This window comes from Thunnus thynnus, chromosome 21 (assembly GCF_963924715.1).
Source record: "Thunnus thynnus chromosome 21, fThuThy2.1, whole genome shotgun sequence".
NCBI classification, from domain to species: domain Eukaryota; kingdom Metazoa; phylum Chordata; class Actinopteri; order Scombriformes; family Scombridae; genus Thunnus; species Thunnus thynnus.
In genome coordinates, this window is record NC_089537.1 from 21,575,665 (window position 1) to 21,598,596 (window position 22,932).

The 22,932-nt window shown below is 41.4% G+C and overlaps 1 protein-coding gene across 1 annotated transcript in view; it reads right to left on the reverse strand.

Moving 5' to 3' along the window:
* Positions 1–22,932, reverse strand: part of odad2 (outer dynein arm docking complex subunit 2) — a 38,487-nt gene that overhangs the window by 2,653 nt on the left and 12,902 nt on the right. Inside the window, exons 11-20 of the mRNA XM_067578199.1 lie at positions 18,424–18,570; positions 17,822–18,031; positions 16,532–16,765; positions 15,708–15,818; positions 15,406–15,560; positions 10,362–10,542; positions 10,203–10,264; positions 7,059–7,173; positions 3,931–4,119; positions 3,441–3,662 (exon numbers count right to left, since the gene is read on the reverse strand). Coding sequence (XP_067434300.1) covers positions 3,441–3,662; positions 3,931–4,119; positions 7,059–7,173; positions 10,203–10,264; positions 10,362–10,542; positions 15,406–15,560; positions 15,708–15,818; positions 16,532–16,765; positions 17,822–18,031; positions 18,424–18,570 — 1,626 coding nt within the window. The remainder of the gene's footprint in view (positions 1–3,440; positions 3,663–3,930; positions 4,120–7,058; positions 7,174–10,202; positions 10,265–10,361; positions 10,543–15,405; positions 15,561–15,707; positions 15,819–16,531; positions 16,766–17,821; positions 18,032–18,423; positions 18,571–22,932) is intronic.

The window sequence follows — 22,932 nt, forward strand, 5'->3', positions numbered from 1 at the left end:
GGTTTTTGCACTTCAGAGAACTCCAGTGAGTCCTGACCTCCAAGAAGGGAGCCAGGGAACACGCTCCCCCCTGGCTGAGGAGGGAGAGGGGGAGGAGCAGGCGTGCAGTCTGGGAGGGCTATGCATATTGTTGCATGTGCACACACACACACATCATATCGCACATGGAGGCGTCATGGTGTTAAGTGCGCTCGGGTTGGACCGCGTCTGCCTGCAGGAGTTCAGGTTTAAATTCCCCTGCGCCGGGTCTGACAGTCATTATAGCTCCATCAGCTCCCAGCGTTCCCATGTTTCAGGCTCCGCTGTGTAGGCAAACAGCACAAACAGACAGCAGTGTTTAGCTGGGCCGAGGGGAAGTCGGTGAGGGAAGTCAAGGTAAACAACATTCCCTGCAGCCTCCAGTGAGCCAGAGACTGTTAAGCTGCCTTCTCTGTGTCTCTAAAGAGGAAGAGGAAAAGCAGGGAGGGCAGCTTTCAAAATCAATGAATTAAAGGGGAAAGTTTCAGTCTGAGCCCTAAGCCTGTTCAACCTGAGGAGTACGGCTTCGCGTTTCTGGTCCAGGGCATGAGGGAGCGAGGCTTAAGTCAAAGGCTCTAAAACATTACACTCCATAGATCTTGAAAACATGGTAGTCATAACAGAGCAGGCAGCACAGCGCCTGTATCATCTGCTCACCGCACCCACAACCTGAAATCATGTTACACACAAACCAAGAGGAAACTGTAGAAGTAAACCTGTGATGCTCTGCTTAGTTTTTATTCCCTCCCTTACATTTGGAGTAATTTTTGCCCCCCACAGTCTCACTGCACACTCTCACTCCAGAAGTCTGAGCGTGTTAGAGAGAAAAAATTAAAACAAACACTAACCGTGCTGGGGCAAAAGTGTGTGCATGGCAACAAAAGTGCAAACGTTTTTCTCATTTAGATTAGTAAAAGCCTAAAATACATACCAGGACCTGGCAAAAGCTTCGCTCTGGAATACCTTCAGTTGAAAATTACCAATAATTACCATCCGCATTTTGTAATTTTCATCAATTTACTTCACAAAGCTTTTCTTATGAAAGAGCCTCTTTAATACAAATAGCTGGCTGAAGCTGTCTACGAGGATTTATGGTTTCAGCAAACAATCCCCAGCCTTTTTGGAAGCAATGTAAAGCGTAGGGGAAGGCATGTTGATTTTGTACATGACACAAAATGAAGCACATCCGTATAAAACTGCGAGATACCATGAGTAGATGTCAAATCAAACGGTCTAGGCGATTCATCTCTCGGGCTAAAAATCTCTTTCCTCTGGTATGCGTTTCCTCTATTCTAGAACAAGGTATGATCTTAGAGGCCGACAGATTCCAAAGAAAATATGTTGACGGGAAATCTAGGCAACTAAATAATAGAGACAAAAAGAATGTATGAATGACAGCAAGTTGTGTCCAAAACATGATATCAAAGCGATTTATTTACAGACTCACGGCATTGAAACTAAATAATTGAAAGGACAAAATTTAAAGGCTTTGGAAAGGGTAAAACAAAAACACTAAAACTAGTCACTAATGTATTTTCCAGTGTGAAATACTTTCTTTTCGATGCTTAATTTCCCCTGAATCTCAAGGTGCTGGGCCAATCACCATTAAGTGTGCTAGAGAGGAAAGTTACTTTCTAAACCAACTTTGGAGTAAGAGAGACCTTCGCTCATTCGAAATCGTATACTATACGTGGGTGAACATGTTTTGAGAGCTTCTCAACGGCACAGAAAAGCTCGCTTTGAAATATGGCTGCAATAATACAAGAGGCGGTCCAGAACTTTACACAGGGCCATAAATTAGACACAAAGCCCTGTATCAATCGTCGATAAACCCTCTCCGACCCATTCAGAACTATTGGATATATTGTTTTAACACTTTCTCTCAACAGGCTGCCTGTATGTCATAAAGAATGTATTACAGTACACTGAAATGTGGAGATTGACAAGCTCTCATACTGTAATGTTTCCTCAGGGTCAGGCAGGTAAGTATCAGCCTCTTGCCCAGACTGGCTGAGACTGAAGCCAGACTGAACAATGAGGCTGCCTGTGTTGTGTTTCCATGTCTGAGATTAAGAACAAATGCAACGCTGGTGCAGTTACGTGGCCTTTGGTAATTAAGCTCTTTAAAAATCCAAAAATACATTATGGAGTAGTGTTGCAACTCTTAAGTGGTACATTAATAAGGGCAAACACAGAGACAGATTAAAAAGGGTGGTATGTCTTGCATTTGCACACACACGCCCATATGCACACACAAACTCACACTAGAATTTCAAATATAGACACACACACACACACTGAAGGTTTGTCCAGTTTTTGTCGTGGCTCAAACTACAAAAAGCATTCAGCTTAACGACTTTTGCAAATTGGACATAACTCTTTCGGAACACCCAATGTTCAGTCCAGCTACCAATTATGGGTAGTGTTGAACCACATACACTGTAACAGCAGATCAAGCTAAAGTACACCATTTAATGAACATGGGAAAAAAATATCTGGCTGCAATGGCATAACCACTTCATAATTTATATCGCAGTTGTTATTTAGAGGGGAAAAAAAGAATTTAGACTCACTGTGGCCATGAAAAGATTTCTCATGTGAAAGTCTTTCTATGTGAAACATGATTGAATTAGAAAAGGAGATAGCAATGTTTTCCCAAATGGTGAAATATGGGTATATGATCATCTGTGACAAGACATCAATTACAGCATAATCTTAACATAAAATCTCTACATCACTGTCAGAGACAAACATAAACACTCTCTGGAACTGAGCATGGAAACAGTCCAACAGGCTCAAATGTTAGACAAAACAATGCTTGTTCCTTTCTGTAAGAGTGCTACGCAACACTGCCATGATGAAGAAAACTGGCGGATGTAGACAAAGGAAAAAAAAACTTGTCCATAAAAAAACATCGTTCTCTTTTAGCCCTGAACAGCTTTGACCCCACTCCTTGGCCTGAACCATATCGCTGCTGCATTCTACCCTGATGTCCAGGAACAGTCCTTAGCAACAGTTACCCCCAGCTACAGCCCTTTGACTTGTGCTGTAATGGCATCTAGGGTCTACCGGAGAAATGGCACTTCGCACACAGTGAGCTGTTTGCTTTTCTGAATTCCCATGACGGCTAGAAAGTGGAGTCATGTTTCCGCCGTCGAATAAAACCCACTTTGTTTCTGCTCCATCGGTCAAAGGCTCTGAAAATAGTCACAGCTTTTCAAAGTTTATTACTCAGTGTTTTTCACACATCGCAAAAACAAGGGTGGTGGGAGGCCAAAGCATATTTTCCTCAATGTAATTATACCAGATTTAGTCTAAAAAGCATCAAATAAGCTAAAAAAAATAACTACTTTGTAAATTATCTACAAAAAAAGCAATAGCAAGAAGTTAGAAATTCAGCTTCAACAGCACTACAAACTGACCTTGACCACTCCTTTCTCGTGCATGGTGATGCAATTGTTTGGGTCCTTGGACAGCTGGTACAGAGCCATGGCTGTGCTCTGGTGGACTGCATTGTCTTTGGACTTGAGGTAGCGCACTAGGGGGGCCACGGCCCCAGCCTCCCCAAAGGACGCCCTGTTGCTACCCCACATGCAGCAGTGGCCAATGGCCTGAGCCAGGTGGCAACGGAGCCTGTCATCAGTCTGTGTAGAGGAGAACAGACAGGATGCTATTGGACCCCAGTGACCGGTCTTTACAATGTAGAAAACAACAAGCTCAGCAACAGCTCTGCAAGAGACTCTTGGCTATTTCTACCAATATTCTTCTCATTAGCTGAATTCATGCTGCAATGAGTACAAGAAGGGCAACTAAAATCCATTGTAAAGACAGTTATTTGTATATTGACAGTAAGTACAGTGTTGTTTAATAGTAAAACCTTGTTGTTTGTCTCCAGCAGTGAGGTGTACTTACTGTGTTAGTCAACTTGGCCAGCAATGGGACGACTCCGTGATCAGTGAGGACTGCCAGATTCTCCTTGTCTTTGGCTATTTTGGCGATGGCGGCACAAATGCTTGCCAGCACCTCGTTGTTTGTTGACTTCAGTAAATTAACAATCAGTTCCAATCCGCCGACGAGAGAGCGCACCATTTCCCCTGCATCCTAAAGTCAAAGAGTCTGTTATTAGCTTGTGCTCTCGCTCTGTGGAATGGAGCAAGGAGGATGATGAAGATTGTGAGGAAAAACGAGAGGCAGGCAGGGGCATATTTAGCAGACAAAACAAAGGGCACTAAATAAGCACAAATAAAGTATTTATCTTTAGCACAGGCAACAAGCTAAATCCCATTAGTGCAAACCAAGCAGTAGAATGATCTTTATCTGTCTATAACAGTTGCTTTCAAAAGTAAAAACACCCTCTCCTACTGCAGAACTGTCTGGGTGAACAAGCAATAAGTTTGACATCTTCGTCAACCTCTACGGCTCTCACCCTAACTTGTCATGATGAGGACGAAACATGGAATTTAGAGCTTAGAGGTGACATTTAAAGCTTTAGCCTCAGGCTGACACACAGTGTAGACTCAAAGCTTCATGGTTTGAGTTCATGGCACCAGCGGGCACCACAGGACTCTCAGCCACTTATGGAGCCATGCCTACCAAGCCAAGATGCTGGTAGGGAGTGCTGAGGGAACCACAGCGGAAGAGCTGGCAGAGACGCTGGCTTCAGTATGGCTTGGCAAATCAGGCCGCTGTTTAAAATCACAACTCACCGTATCGCCAGCCACGGAAGAATACATCAAGGTGGCCGCGTCTGTAATGTTCAGTGCTTTGAAAATAGAACAGAAATTCCCCCCAAAAGCATACAATTATGAATGACTGGATGCAAATCACAAAGCACGCTTAATTTGAGTCCATTTCAACATCAATCTAAATGTCCAGAGGTGATGTATGGCACAGTACTGTGGAGTGCAGTAATCACATAATTTAATATGTACACTGTATAGTTGTTCTTCCCTCTATAAATTAAGGCAAATTTATCTAATTCAGCAGTAGCTCATGTACCATTTTAGTGTGCAGCTACTATGGGGGAGCTGGATGTACTGTTGTGTTCTCTCTAACAGAGAGCTCACAGCTGAGTTCTGGCCAGGGTGCAGTGTATGGGCCCTGTGATGCTGTGCCAGAGGATGAGCCATGTGTGCAGTGAAGGGCAGGGCAGGGAGAGGGGGGGTGGGGGCGCCGGGACCAGGAGCTGACCCCCCCACCACACACAGGAAGCTCTTCCTCAGGAATACTGATGACGGCTGGCCGGGAGTCCCTGCGACAGAGGAAGCTCTCTCAAGCCACCAGCTGCGATAGACTAGCCAGAATCTCTTTCATGGCCTGGACGGGCCCCCAGATCTGAAAACCGCAGCATTATGAGGCTGCACACGGAAAGGCCTTTCTCGCTATCCTCTCTCTCTCTCTCTCCCCTCCTCTTACCCAGGATGAAATGAAATAGAAAACACATTATCTGCTGTGCGTGATCTCAAGCTGAGGGGAGACAGCCAAGCTCAGAATGGCAGAAGCACGCCCTGACCCCTTCTCTGAAGCAATCAGGCTTCTATAACATACATGGCTACTATGTAAAGGAAAAATAAATCAAGCATCCAAATGTTCCTCTGTGTCCAGACAGATTAATGATACACCCCATTACGTGTGACCGAGAGGGTTCCACCTCCTTGATTGAAGAAAAAAGATAATTGAATGATTCACTATTAAGCCTTTATAGTACTTGTATGATACTAAGTGTATTAAAGATGTGGACCTGTGGGCATGGAGTACAGCGTTTTTGTGTCTGTGGGGCAGCAGTGTGGAGCATCCAGCAGATGCATTTATACCACGGCTCTCTCATAAATCCGCTATGGAACTGCTAACTCAAACCACATGGTGTTTTTATCTAAATAACGACTGCACTGAAGCAGCTGTATCAGGTTCCTCAACTCGATGGGCAAAGAGCACTATTTAGCTCTTGTCATTGCCCCCGTCTCAGAAAAATCACCCAAAAAGCATGTTCATGAATTTCCCTCAAAATTGGCACTCTGACGTCCAGACAAACATTGTCAAACTTTGTTAGCCCTCAATAGTAGGTCCGCCGTCCCCCTTCTCCCTCCATATGGTTGCCATGCATCATTTTCGCTACACTTGTAGGCCAGAGAAATTCCAGCCAGCAAAAAAAGAAAAGGGCTTCACCCCCAAGACACCTGCCTGGGCCCAATATATCTGTTTAAGCTTAACCAGATTGTCTCACTGACAAGCTGTTTACCTTAATCACAGCGATAATCTAATAGAACGAAATTACGTTTGTATTTGGAAACGATACAAGTACTCAGGGGATGAAAGACCTGCTGATGTGTAACTGAAATTAGAGTTGATTGACAACATTGCTGTGTAATGCCGGGCTAACGTCCTGCAATAATGGCATAAAAGAGCCCATGACTTTTATAGAGCGCCAACCTGTTTATTTTCATCTCTTTTATAGCTAAAGTTATATAAGTTATATCAATGGTTCTTGATAGCAGGCCATGCTGCGGTTCTTTTGCAAGCCATATTTGCTGTGTTTTCATTAAACAAGCGGGATCACAGGAGAAAACTGTCTGGTACCCTCTGCTCTATGCCTGGATCGTGTGCCTCTGTAACTAGTAGCATGTTGAGGGAAGATTTTCAGCTGGGGAATAAGAAGCCATGCCACAGGATATTACTCGGTCTTTCTCCCTGCCTGCTTCCCAATTCACCAATCCCAGTGTGCCAAGGAGGCTTCTCTGCTTCATATTAGCCCATGGTTCATGTAAGCCTCCTCTGACACAGCTCTGCCCCTGCTAACCTCCCAGCAGCAGGTTGGAGGGAGAGCTCGGGAGACAAGCACGGTGATATAAGCAAGCTTCTGTTCTGTGAGTGGGATCTAACTCTCAGATAACTCTTTATTCTGAAACGACACAAACTCTGCAGACCTCAGGCTATCAATGTGCCTCTGGTGTGCTTCACATGCAGAGACACAGGACGGAGGCAGAAGACAAATGTACTTTATGTCGTGAAGAAGTGACAAAAAGCTCTGTACTTCACTGTACCTTTGCATTCTCAATACATGGACAAAGGGCCCATGCAGCGCTGGACTGAACATCTGCACTAGGGTTTTTCAACAAGGACCACACCAGGCGGACTCCATCAAGCTGGTCAATGATTCTGTAAGGAGACAGAAAAGTGGTGTGAGAAGAGAGAGAAGAAAAAAAGAGAAAGGAATGAACAAGGAAATAATAAGCAAGACAGAAAAAGTGTTCATGCAAATCTTTCATTAACCATAATTTCATGCTTGAAAGATTTAAAAGATTGCAACTTTTTCATTATGTTTGTTTCTCTCTCTCTCTCTCGCTGGCTGTATCAGTCTGACCAGCAGCAGGCTCAACACAACTGCTGCCAAGTAGGATCATAGGATCGATCAATTTCAGCATTGGCTTTTCATCACAAATGGAGCTCTAGCAAAATTTAATTCAGGAAGATTATCTTTTGCATGCATAGGCGTGTATTTATATTTCTCATTTTATCCTGGTGTTTATACCTCTGACGCATGCTCACTCATAATTCCCTTACAGTCATTGTCTGGGGCTCTCAATTGAGTTATGAGCTGTTCACATCTATCCAATAACACAGCGACAAACCTCCATTGTTAGCCTATCATCTTGCTGCTGTCTTTTTAAATATGTTTCTCTCTTTCTCTCTGCCTTTAGTGCATTCATGCTGCTGCGTGCTGCTCCGCCTCCCCATCACCTCCTTGTCTTTGCAGATTCATCAGTTTCACCACTTCATCAGCTTCATCAGTCTTATCAGTCTCAGTAGAAATCGTCAGCCGCCACCACCACCAGTGTCTGGACTCCATGGGAGGATTTATTATGCTGCTGCTCAGGGCTGATGCCCCTTGATTATAAATCTCCCTGTAGAGTTTAAGCGCCAAACATTCTCTCACTCTCACTCTATCATCATCTGTCATAATAAACAATTATCTTTACTTCATTCACTATGTCTCTCCTGATTGAACTTGTATTCAGTCCTGCTCGCTTCCTCTCCAGGCCTGAAACCCACACAGTGTGTGTTCACTCAAATCACTCTCTATAGAAGTGCTTGGGGATGCTAGGGCCAGAGGTTAACTGGCATATATCTGCGTATAGTGCTTCATACATGGATTTATAAATAGAAACTGAGACAAACTTACACTTTATGTTGGTGGCTTGTTTTTCAACCAGAGCCAAAAAGAGGACCTCTTTCCAAATCAAACAGAGCCACAGACAGGTCGCTCTATATTTCATTGGGTCTGAGTGAAGTTTACTTAAGCATGAGCTGTATTTCAGGCCGTATACATGACTGTAGTCAAAACTGCAGTCAGGGTCTGGGACCCAAAGAATTACGCCACAGTGCACCCGTTGTCTGGTATAAATAACATGTAACGTGTTCCCCATGTGTGCTTCCACCAACAAGGCCGACATTGAATGCTGTCATAATTACTTAAACACTCCCTAATCACAGTATCTCTGTGACTGGCAAAGAGCGAACACTCATCAGGGACGTCCCCTGCACCATCTGTCTTCCGTTTGCACATAAATCAGTCTAGAGGGATCATAACATCAGATTCCAGTCTGCGGGGCCTCTTAAATCCGGACCAAAAACAAAAAGTGAAGCGTCATATCATCCGCCAAAACAGCTCCGTCTTCTCATGAAGCAGGTATGAAACAGATTAGCAATGAAGTTGCAGCTGACAGTGATGGATTAGAGGAGGAGACCACAAACCCTGGAGGCATTAAACAACGTGTGTTCGCTCTTGTAGCTACACAGGATTCATTGGAGGAAGTGCTATGTCATTAACCACACGCTGCCTACTGGTTGAGAATGAAAACAAACATATGAGTATTTCATGGAAAACTTGAAAGTGATCAGTGTTTGTTTTGGGCTTTCAGTAGTTATGGATGACTTGCATCAGAATGATGATGAGAGAATGATTGCGCTGATGAAGATAAGGTGGTATTTGAGAAAAGGGTTTTGTTGGTAAAATGAAGTCATGTTAACTGACAGGAATGTTGTAGTTAAATGTGTGGTAACAACAGGAATATGGATACATCATCATATTTGTTAGCAAGCTAAACACTGTCTAATCACAGGGAATCTAAAAAACAGCTCCGGACAGTGTTGGGTTAGAGCAGGAAACAATCAAATGTGAATTATGTTAATTGCTCAGCAAACTACTGTACACATACATGTCTCAAAATAAGCCATCACCACAAAACATACAAAAAGCGGCCGTTGAAATAAGAACTTTCTGTTTTACAGCTGAGTGTTAAGGCTGAATGATTACATGGTCTGGCCTAAATATACCTACTGTGAGAAAACATGGAGAACATGATGAACTGACGTTAAAACAGTTCTCCTCTTGTGTGAAGTTTAACAGTTAGAGACTTTATTTTGACATGCTTCACTTTTTATGGAGCCCCTTGGTTTTTGCTTCCCAAGAAATGTAAAAGGCTCATATGATAGCATTAACAGCTAACTAACAATGAGAGCTCTGACATTAAGTTGTATTTGTGTCCAGTGCAAATTAAGAAGGGTTTTGTAGTCCATAACAACCTTGTAAAAGCAACGAGGCACAGATGGAAGCTCCACAATGTTCTCCAGTATTGAGGGTGAGGTTAAATGAACACAGAACAAAGACTGCTCTGGACTGTGGTTCACTGTGTTTTCCCAGCCATGTAGTCTTGGACAGGGCAGGGCTTTAGGTATGTTCGTCTGACCAGCCTAAGTCCTGACAGTGACCGCAAAGCTATAGTAAAACACTGGGAATTAAACCACAACCATATTTAACACAGCAGGTACAATAAACAAAGCTTTTAAAATCTGTCATTAAGCTGAGGATGAAAGAGAAACCTACCATCATAATTGCAAATTAAAAGAACATAGATTTCTTTAAGCATCAGCCCATGACAGGTTAATGATACTATGTTTGGATCCGGGAGATCATGTCATTCCCTTGTCAAAACATACAGTGTGACATCAATACATGGCCAAGGATATGTGTTAGGAGCTAATTCAGTAATGACAGTGAGTAAGCCACTAATCACATTTTAAGAGACTCCTTACATGAGGCTGTTTGCCTTGTGTTAACTGTAGTGTAAATGTCAAAGACCATGTTAGCTGGTTGGGTGCATAGGAAGAAACAGACAGAGACTTACGCCATGTTATCCTTATCTGTGGCACAGGCACCTACTGCCTTGGTTACGTTTACAAGCAGCGCCTGGTTAAATTACACAAATTAAAAGCATGAATTACAACAGAAGCACATGCAAATATATTTTAAAAAAATGTAAAGACAAGATTACCCTTCAACTTGCCTGGTTTGTTCCAGTGAGCAGGTTGACAAGTGGCTTGATGCCTCCACACTTGCGGATGGTGGCCTTGTTAGCAGGTATCTGGGCAAATTCTCCCAAGGCTCCCACTACATTGACCAGGACTTCTTCAGGCTGATCAGTCAGCAGGCGAACCAGGGTCTCCAGGGCTTTGTATTCCTGAAACCTTCCAAGGGTGGAGAAGAGGAAGAGGGCCATGCATCATATTAGCTAATCATATTGTTTTGAATTGAAATAAGACTTTTTAAATGAGAGTCAACAGGCCTGCTAACAGCCAACTTAAGGCGCACTTAAGTACAGTGGTGCTTTGAGCTAAATGCTAACATCGGCTTGCTAACATGTTCACAATCACAATGTGAACATGCCGATGTTTAGAGGGTATACTGGTTACCATGTTCACAAATCTTTAGTTCTGAAGTTTAGCAAGCTAACATTTGCTAATTAGCATGAAACACAAAGTATAGCTGAGGCAGATTGGCCATTAATGCATAATTAATTCATTACTTTTGCAGGTTTTGTTCATAAACCAAAGTATTGGAAAAAATAAAATTTTGACCTAATGATGGTGCCAGATGTATCACCAAAGTTATTACAATTCATCCTGAGGGGGGGCATGAATGCCTGAACCAAATTTCATAATCCATCCAATATTTGTTAAGAGATTTCACTCTAAACCACAATCATCAGGTAGATGTTAAGCTATTTCACTGGATAAGTGAAAACTTTGACGTCATGGTGGTGCTAGAGGATAATTCAGAAGATTACTTATGTCGTTAGGTTTTGTCCTCTGGGCACCATGAACGTCTGTACCAGATTTCATGGCAATCAGATCCAGTATAGACTAAAGTGGTGGACAGACAGACGGACAGACAGATGGACAAACAGACTGACATTAGCGAGCCATACCGCTAGCATGGCTAAAAATGTCAGCTGACTAAGTGACATGTAGCAACTACAGTGCCTTCAGCCACATGGGCACAGATCACTTAATGTAACCCAGCAGTACAGGCAGTTTTCCCACGGCTGCTCACAGATGCCCCTTGTACGTAGTTTGCATGACCAAAGCTTTGCTGTGGCTTGGAAACTCTCCCTCCCTCTTTTGCTGTGATTTTGCCTTGTTTTCCAGTGCTATAGAGTGGTAAACTATAGTAAACATTTAAAAGGGATATAACGCGGTCACAAAAAACCTCAACAAACCTCTGATGTACAGTTAAGTTCTACGACTGTTTTTATTCACAGTTACGGTTGCTGGCATCACGGTTCGTAAGCTATTGTAGATGGCCAAGGTCATTTGGTTTTGGTCAGGGTCCACTGACACACAGCCTATTCTTGCAAGTGAAAACACTGCTAATGAACAGAGGAGCTGCCAAAGTTAACTTCAGTGAAATTCACCATAAAGAAAAACAATGGTTTTCCTATGCCATCACTGAAGTGTCATCTGCAGTTGACTACAGTAGAATTATCTTGTAATCACAGACATAACTCTTGATAAATGAATGGTAAGTCATGTCTATTTTTGTTAAGCCAATCCCAACTAAAGCAATTACGTGATGGCAAGTGTAACATTACACAAAGCTGCCTGAATCAGCTTCTACTCACACACTGGGATTCACACAACTGGAAGCCTATTAAAGACTGTCAGAAGACACAGGAACCACAACGGGGCTTCTGTGCAGCAGACTTTTATGATTGATTGTCTGCCTTTTCCTTTTCTCATTCATCTGGACTAGTCACACATTTAACTAAGTGCAGAAAGCTTAAATGCTGCTTTTTATACTAACTAGGGTTTTCAGGCAAGCCAAAGAGAAAGTAAGACATTTCAGGGATACTGAGAGAAGAACCTGTAAGACATTTAGCATTGACCATGCAGAGAGAGACAGTAGCTCATTCAACTTGAAATTTAACAGACAGATAGATCTGTTTCATTTGAAATGAAACAGTAGAGCAATGAATCACTTGGGTGAGCATAGAGCTTTGTGAGGTAATGAGAAGTATCATTTGGGTAGGCAATTATGGTCTGCTCATCATAGGGCTGGAACAGAGGTAAGATGGAGGGGTAGTCAGTAATTGGAAGCGAACCCCACAATCTTGACCCCAAACATTACTGTGCTGGCAAATACAGTCCGAGACTTGGCAGTCGTGACTTTCCATTGCAAAGTTATTCCCTCAGTCTTTTGTTAAGGCTTTTTACAGCATTTTTGTGTGTCCATAACACCTCGGTATACAGGCTCAAGGGGCCACATATCAATGCATTCATAAATCTGCACAAAATAATGTTTCAGTGTTTCCAAACAGGACTTAGAAAGGCTTTTTCCTAGTACATATAACCTTGGCCCAGGTATGGACCTCTCTGTAATATTCGAAGTCCTACGAAAAACATACGCTTGTGACGATGTGGTCTTTAAACAAACACACTTAAGTTATGAATGTAATTATATTTCAGGGCATCAATCATCTCTCATTTTGATGCATCATTAATCAGGAAAATGGCTAACACATGCTGCTACTTGTCTTAAGTGGAGGTCCCTCCTCCGACCCCTATACTGTCCAGACCACGCAGAACATCAACAACATGAAAGAAAAAATCATGCTGTTTGTAATGGACTACAAGGTCTGTTTCATTTGACTATGTACTTAATGAAAGAAAAGAGGAAAAATGTACCCTCTGCCTCTCATTATTGCTGTTGCAAAATATATTCCAAAATGATTTTCATTTCAGTACACTACTCAGCCTATGATTGATTCTGAAATGAGCGCATGCCCCTAAAACCCTGTTACCATTAGCAGCCTTTCCTTTTTGACAGTAATGGCTCGGTCACTTCACTCCAAGCTTTTCCTGACCTAGACATTTTAAGTGATTCAAATAAGCCCCAGAGAGTATGAAAAAACAGATCCACTTACACATTTAAGTGTGCATTAAAAACATTTGCTCTGCATCATGCTGGTTTCCTCGTGAAGAGGTGGCCAAATTTCACCTTCATTCACACCTAACTGCCCACATCATCCAAAAAACTAAATAAAACACAACATACACAGGAAAGAAAATACAAAATGAGAACTCTATTCATATTTGGTACTCTCACTGAGATACCTTTGTGACATGTTAAATTTAGAGTGAGGGCAACCAAACTGTTTTTTAGTGTTTGTAAATGAAGTGTCACTAAATGTGGTGTACAAGTGATAAATGGCATCATTACAATTATTTCCATTATTGCTATTATCAGTAGTAGTAGAACTATTTTACATAGCAACAGTGTGACAAGTAATTACATGTGGCACAAGGCCTGTACTAGCACCAAGTGTATTAAGCTGCCACATTACTCATAGCCAGTGCGGTTAACTTGTTTTATCACCACGCCAAGCTGCAGTCAGAAGGTTCCCAAATCTGTGCCAGTTTTGCTATTTTTAAGGATGTTTTTTTGTGAAGATTGTATTAAGAATCCAGTGGATAGGTGTTTTAAAGCTTGGTTGTGTACAGCTGTTTGTGTATGGCATAAACAGTCATGCAACTTTTTTTAAATTAATCATTTAAATAAATGTCACCAAATGACCTCATGATGTCAGTTAAGGAGGCAGTGATCTGTCCATCTTGCTATAAAAGAACGTTGTTGTCATGTTTCTGCTTCTGTAAAGGAATCCTCGCTTAACTCGATGTGGCAGCAGACAGCTCCAGTTGGGAGGACTTAACTTAGACTTTAAATGTAGGATATCATTCTGTCAGTTATGATATATGAAGTGCAGAAAGATCCACGTGAGTGCTACTGAGCCTTTTTCTTGTTATTTTTAGAATTCTACTGCAATTTGAACTATCCAGCGTTTCTGAGTCAGAGGAAAAGCATTTTCACATAATTTCACCTCAGCAAAAACTCTAAAAAAGTCTTAATCATAAAAAATAAAACATTGATCATAAAAGACAATGTCTTATCAGTTTCTTGGCTACACTGCAGAAAAAAGATTCTGAATTAATTAATATGTTACCAAGGTATTAAATCAGTGCATGTGGGTTATAACTTATGTCCACAGCCTCACACTGAATAAGAAAATAAATACAGCTAAATCATTCTTTCAAGGGAGCAGTGGTGGAAATGTATCAAGCTGCCAGGGCACGCTCTCCGGGCATTATTTATTTTCGAGGGAAAATGACTGACCTAAAAGTCGTCTAACACTGAAGTACAAGTCAAAAACCATTCCAAAAATGTCACTGCTGAAGGAACCAGGCAAAATGACACTTAAATAAACCTCTGCCTTACATGACAAATGATTAAAGGCTCTGTCAGCCTGCGTCTTCTGACATTAAAAAAAATCACCATCACCATCTCAAGGCTGATTCTTTCAGTATGCCTACTTTGGTTTAATACTGACAGGCCTTGACTAAGACATCACTGAAATCTATAAAATCAGCACATTTACTTCATCCTTTGTTAACAGTGGAAAGGAATGAATTGCAGCGGCAAACTCTCACAAAAAAAGATCAGAGCTAATAGAATCCATACAAAACTTTACATTTTGCACAAATAATCACTCCAACTAGACACAATGGTAAAGCAAAGTGAGATATGACAACAGCATGCAAGTGGAAAAAGTGACACAACTAGCCATGAATGAATGAGAGCTCCCCATTAAGTAGCGTATGTCATGATGGCATGACGACACCAATGCACGCAAGTCGGCTGAAGCCTTTGTGTTTTGTATCCTCTGCTGCTATGACTGTTTTCATATACAGTAAGACTGCTGTTAACCACATCAGCTCAAACACATTTCCCAAAAGTTATGGGCACATGTGGATGAAATGCATAATTGCTATTAACTCCCCTCTAGAGGGAAGCTCATTAGATTGCTGTTCCTCTGTACAGCAAGTGATTTGTCAAAGTCATACTAATCTGTTACCACTAATTACAAACACATAGTCATACATCTCTGAAGATATGGCTGCAGTGTGTTGTGTATCTCTGCTATGTTAAGCTTGTGTGGGTGTTCTTGTGTGCGTTAATGAGAGGTAATAAGGTGAGACCCTGAGTCCCTGCCATACTTAGCCACATTCTCCATGCTGATGGAACACTTCCAGATGGCCCCGGTGGCGGCAGCCAGGAGCTGCTTGTTGTCCGCTTTGCTCAGCAGTGAAGCCAGTGGCTGCAGACCTTTGTATTTACGCACCAGGTCACGGGTTTGCTTGTCCTCTGCACACTGCAAAGCAAAACACAGGGTCAAGATCGAAATTAATTCCTCGTCTGGGTCTAATTAGGAAACAAAGAAGTCTAAGAAAAACTCTATATCTTTTTTTCCTCTTCTGAACATGTGTGGACTCAATGCAGAGGCAAGTAAAACAGGTACCTTAAAGATTGCACTGGCGCAGTGCATTTGTAGCTTGTCGTTGTCGCTGCTGAGGTTTTCGACCAAATCCTTGATCATGCCCTCAGTTTGAATGGCAATCCTGTAGCTTTCCTGTAGTGACACAACAATTAACGGACCACATGAACATGAATTCATATATAATCACATTGCATATTAGTATGTACTATTACTTTTAATTCTCATTTGTTATATATGGCAACTATCATACTTTTATCTTTAATTTCAAACCTCAAGTATTTCAGATTTTTGTGTATTCTAAACATCTTTTATGTCATTCTCATTCTCAGAATAAGGCTGGTGTTTTTGGTTTTTTTTTTACTGTCTGCAAATTCCATTAGAAAACCAAAACCAACAATTTGTTAGTTCATCTCTCAATACTTTCTGACTTACTTATCCTGTCTGTGGTACATTCACCCTTGTCTGAAGATGTAAGTCTTTAGTAGCAGGGCAAAACTATGTAGTTTCATATTTTAGAAAGCCTCAGATTTCCTCGAAAAGTTGGGCGCTGTAGTTTTTAGTAAATGTTACTCAAACAGAAGTAAATATTGCATTTGTTGGAGACTATTCTCAGCTGCAAATTAATATATTTCAGACCATGTATGTAGTTTGTTGACAATAGGAAAAACATAGAATGTCACTAGATTTATCCTTTCATATACTCATTGTACATTATTTAGATTATATGTTTATATTTCATTTCATTTCATAGCAGCATTTTACAACTGTCTTATAACATCAGACTTTGAGGTTTCTGGCTTGAAAACTTGTACCACATCAATTACAATATGTGTGGGCAGCCTCACCTCAGAGGCACACTCCTGCAGGGTGCCCACCACAGGGATAAGCATGTTCTCATGTGGAGACTTGAGCAGCCGTCCCAGCAGAGGGATGCCCCCAGCCTTACGGATGGCCTCCTTGTTCTTGGTACTCTTGCTGCAGCTCCAGAGTGCTAAAGCCCCACAGCGGGCCACCTCTACATCCTTCTCCTGCTTTGCAGTCAGGCTGGCTAAATTAGGGACACAGTCCAGCAGCTTTACCTGATCAGAGAGACAAGGCACACTGAATTACATGTGGATAAACAAACACTTTTTGTACATTAAAATGCGCGCAGACAAGCAGACAGACCACACGTGTTTAAGCAGAAAACCTCAATAGCAGTATGCACACATTTAAATAAACTCAGTGAACTTGACATACATTCACTCTGAAAAGTTACTGGATTGCGGTGATAATGCATGGTTCCAGATGGGAGTAGCAAGTTGTTGGCTGTGATTAAGGGTGTAATTAAAATTCTATTACCACTGGGTCTGCGAGGATGAAAAAGCCAGAGATGCTAGGAGTGGAAAACTGTCAGGATGGATGTTGATGTTAGGCCTGAAAAGCCCAGTGTGACGGTTTATGGCCATCATTCAGTGTTCTAATCCATAGTTCCTGGCTAGTGAGACTTAGCAGGCAAAGCTATACACACTGCACAGTTCAAAGGTGGTCTCGTAGCATAACGTGAAATTAATCTGCCTCCGTGAGTGACTTGCACATGAGAACATCCGATTTGGGGCTGAGGAAAATATACAAGGCACGGAGGCTTTAATCACAGGTCCCTCTGTCAACAAACATGAATGCAGGTCAGAGGATGTAGGGGACATTCTATCTGTTTTTACCCAAGCACCCGCTCTGGTGTTTCAAAGACTGGGTGATGAAAGGATGGATGGGCCACTATCTGGCAATTACATACAGTGTGAAAAGGCATGAAGGCATGGGTGATTGATTTGCTGTGCATCAAAACATAGTTCAGCAAAGGATAGACATGTGTTTTACACTTTAAACAGAAAGCAAATAGTAATGGTAATATCAGGATGTCTGTGGTTACAGTAAGTACAAAAATGCTTGTACTTAATCATAAAGAAGCTGACACAGACATAAGCAGAGAAGTCTTTTAATGGAAAATATGCCACTGTAGGACATAACATTTTGTCATTAATGCCAATACAGAAAGATCAGCCTCTTGTCTGCAGTTTTCTCTACTGCTGCACTTTCTGTTGGCAGCACAGACTTTTTGTTTATCAGTTATACATGTTTTCTGTGCTTATACTCACCAGTTTCTTGATACCGCCATATTGCCTGACAGCTCTCCTTGCTCTGCGGAACCTGGCCACGTTGGCAATGGTCTCGGCGGCTAAGGCCTTCAGGTCTTTGACTGTTGAGTCCAAAATCTTAACAATGCTCTGCAGGCCTCCCATGTCAACAATGGCCCGACGGATTTGCAAGTTGTGACTAATCCTTCTCAGGATTTTCAGAGATCCAATCTAATCATAAACCAAACATTCACAATCAGTATGATAATTTAAAAATGATAGGTTTGTTTTATGGAAACAAACCTGTAATTTCTGTGTGACTGTGCCAACATGAGGTCTCCATCTGTACTGAGAGAGTACATGAACAGCGATATCTAGTAGCCAAACATTCACCCACATTTCCACTAAAAATAGACAGGACAAAAAGCCGTAATAAAAGCAGGTTAAAAAGCACCCACACATGTCATTAGGCATACTGGAGAATAATTGCTACCCTGTGTCTTTAAAGGCACGCTCTCTACCGAGCACTAGTGTTTCTGTAACTAAAACACGGGCTGGCACATACGGCCGGCTCTGTTCATGCCTGCAGGCCATCCAGGTCCAGCTTTGGCACAGATACTCACTTTGCATTTGACTTCATCTGTATCCAGCAAGTTAATGAGGACTTCAAGGCCACCTACGTCCCGGATGGCCAGTTGGCATGTCTCCTGCATCAAATTAAAGTCCATCATGGCGCACAGAGTGAGCACAGTGGCTGTCTGGTCGCCTCCCTGAAATAATAATGCCAAACATGAATGAATCAGAATTGTAGACAAAAAGGAAGAAGGGAGGAGAAAATCAAACATTAAACAGACATTTGGAAAAAGGAGGAGGATAAAGACCTCCCTCCAATCCCCCACCTTACCTCTCCCTCTGTTGTTTTCTCCCATAATACCACTCCTGCTGGGGTTGTTTTGTTTATACCACAGCCTGGTAAGTGTTTAGCTTTGTGGTGGTAAACACTGATGGAAAGAAATGATTTACTAACAGAGCACTGTGCTCTGACTACAGTGCCAAGGCCAGAAAACATTAGGTATTGCCCCTAACATGAAAAAGAACACTATTAGCACTGATTCCCTGCAACTAATGATGAGCTAGCATTTCAAAAGCTGAATATGTTTTGACAGTTGCTATACACACACATTTTATTTTAGAGGTGCACCCCAGCGATTAGCAACTTAGTAACTACAACACTACTAAGTCAACAAGTGGTTTGAGGGGGGAAGATCTACTCTTTGGTTTAAAGTCAAGCCCTTTCGCACACATGAGGCAGGAAACTGAACTGATTAGCTTTTATTGCCACTTAACTATGATGGGTTCACTGAAAAAATAAAGAAACAATACAGAGACTTAAAATAGGGCATGTGTGGTCACATCCTGACATGTGTGGTTGGGCAGGGAACCTGACTCTATTTTACTGTTTTCGCCTAAATTTAGTGTCCAAATGCTTGTTGTCTTTTTTCATATTCTCCTCACACTGCATAAATTCACATAATGTCCTAGCTGCGGATGGATGTTGACAGCATTATGGCACTTAAAATACCAGTCTTAGGGTTGGTGCTTTGATGGTGAACATACTGTCCAGGCAGGCAGCAATGGTGTTTTTATATTACCATATTTAGTCTGTATCATGTGTAGTTGCGTAACAAACTTTGTTGACATGCAATGGTTTTGATCACGAGAGGGGGAAAAAATCAGTAGTCAGATAAAACAGAAGTTCATGGCATGAAAATACAACAGTTAGCTGCTGTAATACTAGACCTGCTACATGGCTTTGATATGTGACACTGAAACGTCCAGTCCAAAATCTCCTGGCAAGTGAACAATCAAATATTATTCCTTTTTTGCAGTGGTTTAAATGTGCCACAGATAGAATTCTCATTTGGTGGATTCAAGGCCGCCTACACCGTTCCAAGCTTCATGAGATTTTATTAGTTGCACACTTAGCAAACAATTTGAGACTTTGGGACTGTCCTAAATAGATTATTTCAACCAAACATAAGAATGTAACATGCCCTGCTATCAGCTACCCATATAAGTAGAAAATAGCCCATCACTATATAGAAGGCTAGGGGAGTAATCTGTTTCATGCAGCTGTTGAAGGGGCCAGCTCATCAGTGTAGGCCTATACCACCGTCTCAAGTGGTGTTTGATCATATCTCCCTCACAAAGCAGCGCTCTGACACAGCAGGATAACGGGCACATGTGTTCTCCATATCATGACGCTAGCTTAAATGTGAACCATTTGCCCATTAACAGCAGTGGATCTACTGCTTCCTTTGTCTCCTCCATTCTCACTCTTCAAAGGATTCGGCAGGCTAGGTTCGTACCTTGTAAAAACAACAAAAAAAAGCTATGTTTAGGAGTGATAGCTGGGAGAACAGAAAACAGATCATATGCTTTCATTTTTGTTAGCTTTGGTCTTGAAGTACTGCTCAACATTCTTTAAAACATTGACAACATCTGACAATCTTTTATGGTGGGAGATCTTTGACTCTCTAGGAGCATGATAGAGGCAGATGCTCAAAGGGGAACGAATTCAACCACTTTTCGACCCCTGAGCAAGAAATTTAAAAAGTAGTTTAATATCTGTGAACTGTCTTGGCGGGAATATATTAATGTGGTACATAGATGCCATGACCTGCTGGCCTGGTATTTCAGCCATCAATAACAATATTAAGTAAACTTTCTTCTTAAATACAGGCTTTAAAGAAATATAGTGATATGTTTCATTTAGTCCTTTTAAAAACCAAATGAAATCTTTACAGGTCTGCTTCTTAAACCAGAGCAAGCCTCACCCAGTCAAGACATTTGCTACTGCTAACTACACCGATGAATGTCTTCGTAAATTTCACTCAATGGAAAATAAGAGTCTCTACAGCCATGCTAGCGGTTATGTGAGACTGTTCTTTTGGCACAGCAGTGCTCTTTAGTAAGCTTGCATGGTTACACTGACAAAGCTAACTCGCTGATGTTTAGCATACATTGTTTATCATGTATTTCATTGTAGTTTAGCATGTTAGCATGCTGACATTTACTAATTAGCACAAAAACAAAGTACACTTTAGGCTGATGAATGTCATTAGTTTTGCAGATATTTAATCATAAACCAAAGTACTAGACAAATTTCACTATCTATCAGTCAAATAGTTAAGACATTTCACTCAAAACCGCAAATGTGAATTTCATGGTGGCGCTAGAGGAAAAGTCAGGGGATGACCAAAGTCATAAGGCTTCATTGGCTAGGGACCATAAATGTCTGTTCAAAATTTCATGGTAACACATGACCGACTGACCAACTAACAGGCATTGCCAAAATTGGCTAAAATACATTTAAATTATATTACAAATCACTAAATGAAAAAAAGAAGTGACGTAGGATTTGTAAGACTTCTGAGGACTTTGTGAGTGTACTCTCAGACCAGATTATATAAATAAAATATCTCTAAATTGCAATACATATTCAACAATATCTATACATTAACAGATCCGGTTATATACATTAACAGATCCACTCTGACATTAGTACTATGCTATTTAAGTAGATAATTATCATTAATCAGCAGTTTAATGGCAATTCATCTAGTAGTGATTAAAGACAGTCGTATAAATGACTTATCCCCTTGTCTCATGGAATTGCATAATCAAAAATGGATTTAGAAGGATCAAATTCCATTCATGAGGTGAACTTGACATCAGCCACTTAAAGATGCTTTACACATTTTGTGTCTTCCTGTACTGCAGGTGTCTCAGCCTGAGCTACTAAATGGCTGAAGCCTTCACGCTACTGAATGGAGGTCTTATTCTTGTCTGGTTCCTCTGGAGCAGCAGACTGGATTCTGCAGACACAGACTGCCCTGCCTGAGCCACTCCAAGACTATAAATCACAGCACTAAGTACGCTGGAGAAGGGATGGGGTTAACAGGGCTGTCAGTGATACCCTGTTGACCTCGAACCCTTTTCTTAATGGTGTTTTGTTGTGTGTAAGTGTGTGTGTGTGGGTTGTGTCATGCCAGCAGGAATGAAGGTAGATATTGAGTATAAGTACTCACATCTATGTGTATGCCTGTAATGTTGGATTGCTGACAGGTGGACTCGGGCCACTGCCAGTGCTTCATAGAGCTTAGTGTAAGAGAGAAGTACCGGGTCTTGGCAGAGGTTGAGCCATAGAGGATGCATGAGGTTTCATACTTCTCTGTAGTCTACAGCAGACCCAGAGAAGGCTCCTAATGACAAGAACAAACCCAATCTCCCGCTCTATTATGGGAAAGGTACTGTAAAAGGACAGAATGAATGATTGCTGGTTGTTTCTTGCTTCATATTTGACATAAGATCTCCTTTAACATAAAACTTGATCACTTAATAGGTCTTTCTGTCTTAAAATGAGCACATTGCACGCTGAGCAAATGTCTAGTCAGGTCTTTGAGTTGAAAAGTTGCTTAACTTATGAAAATGAAATGATGCAATCATTCTCGTAAGAAAATTCTTGAGATTAGACATGTTGTAAATGCATTACAGGCACTAAACATTTTATGTCTTAATTGAGTGTTATGGTTATTAAAAAAGCATTAAAAACTACTTAGAAAATAATTAGCTACAAATTCACTTCTGCTGAGAAAAGTAGCTGATACTGGCTCCTGTACACTGGAGACAGGATTAGTTTAAGTGTAGAAATTAATAGAATGGCTCTCATGAGAGAAGATCAGAGCAGTAGTACTGTGACTCCCCAGCAGAGGGGGAGCAACCTTAATGAGGTCTGAACACAAAACCATGTGTCAAGGACCCAGTTTGGCTTGTTAATCTACAGGATTTTAAGGTGAACCTACAGGAATAAAAACACAATTTAAAAGCTAATGAGAAATCTTGAACTAATAGTGGAACCTTTACAAAGCTGTCTGATTAACTATATTTTTGTTGTGACTGTTCAAAAAAAAACTATAGAAAAAAATCCAAATTATGAAAATGTTTGCAACACACAAGATTGAAATGTTTATCTGTTAACTATTAACATATTGTTTATCAGACACAATATTTATATCTGTGAAAATATGAAAACAGTTTCATGTTTAGAGAGCCACAGGCCAACCTAACTG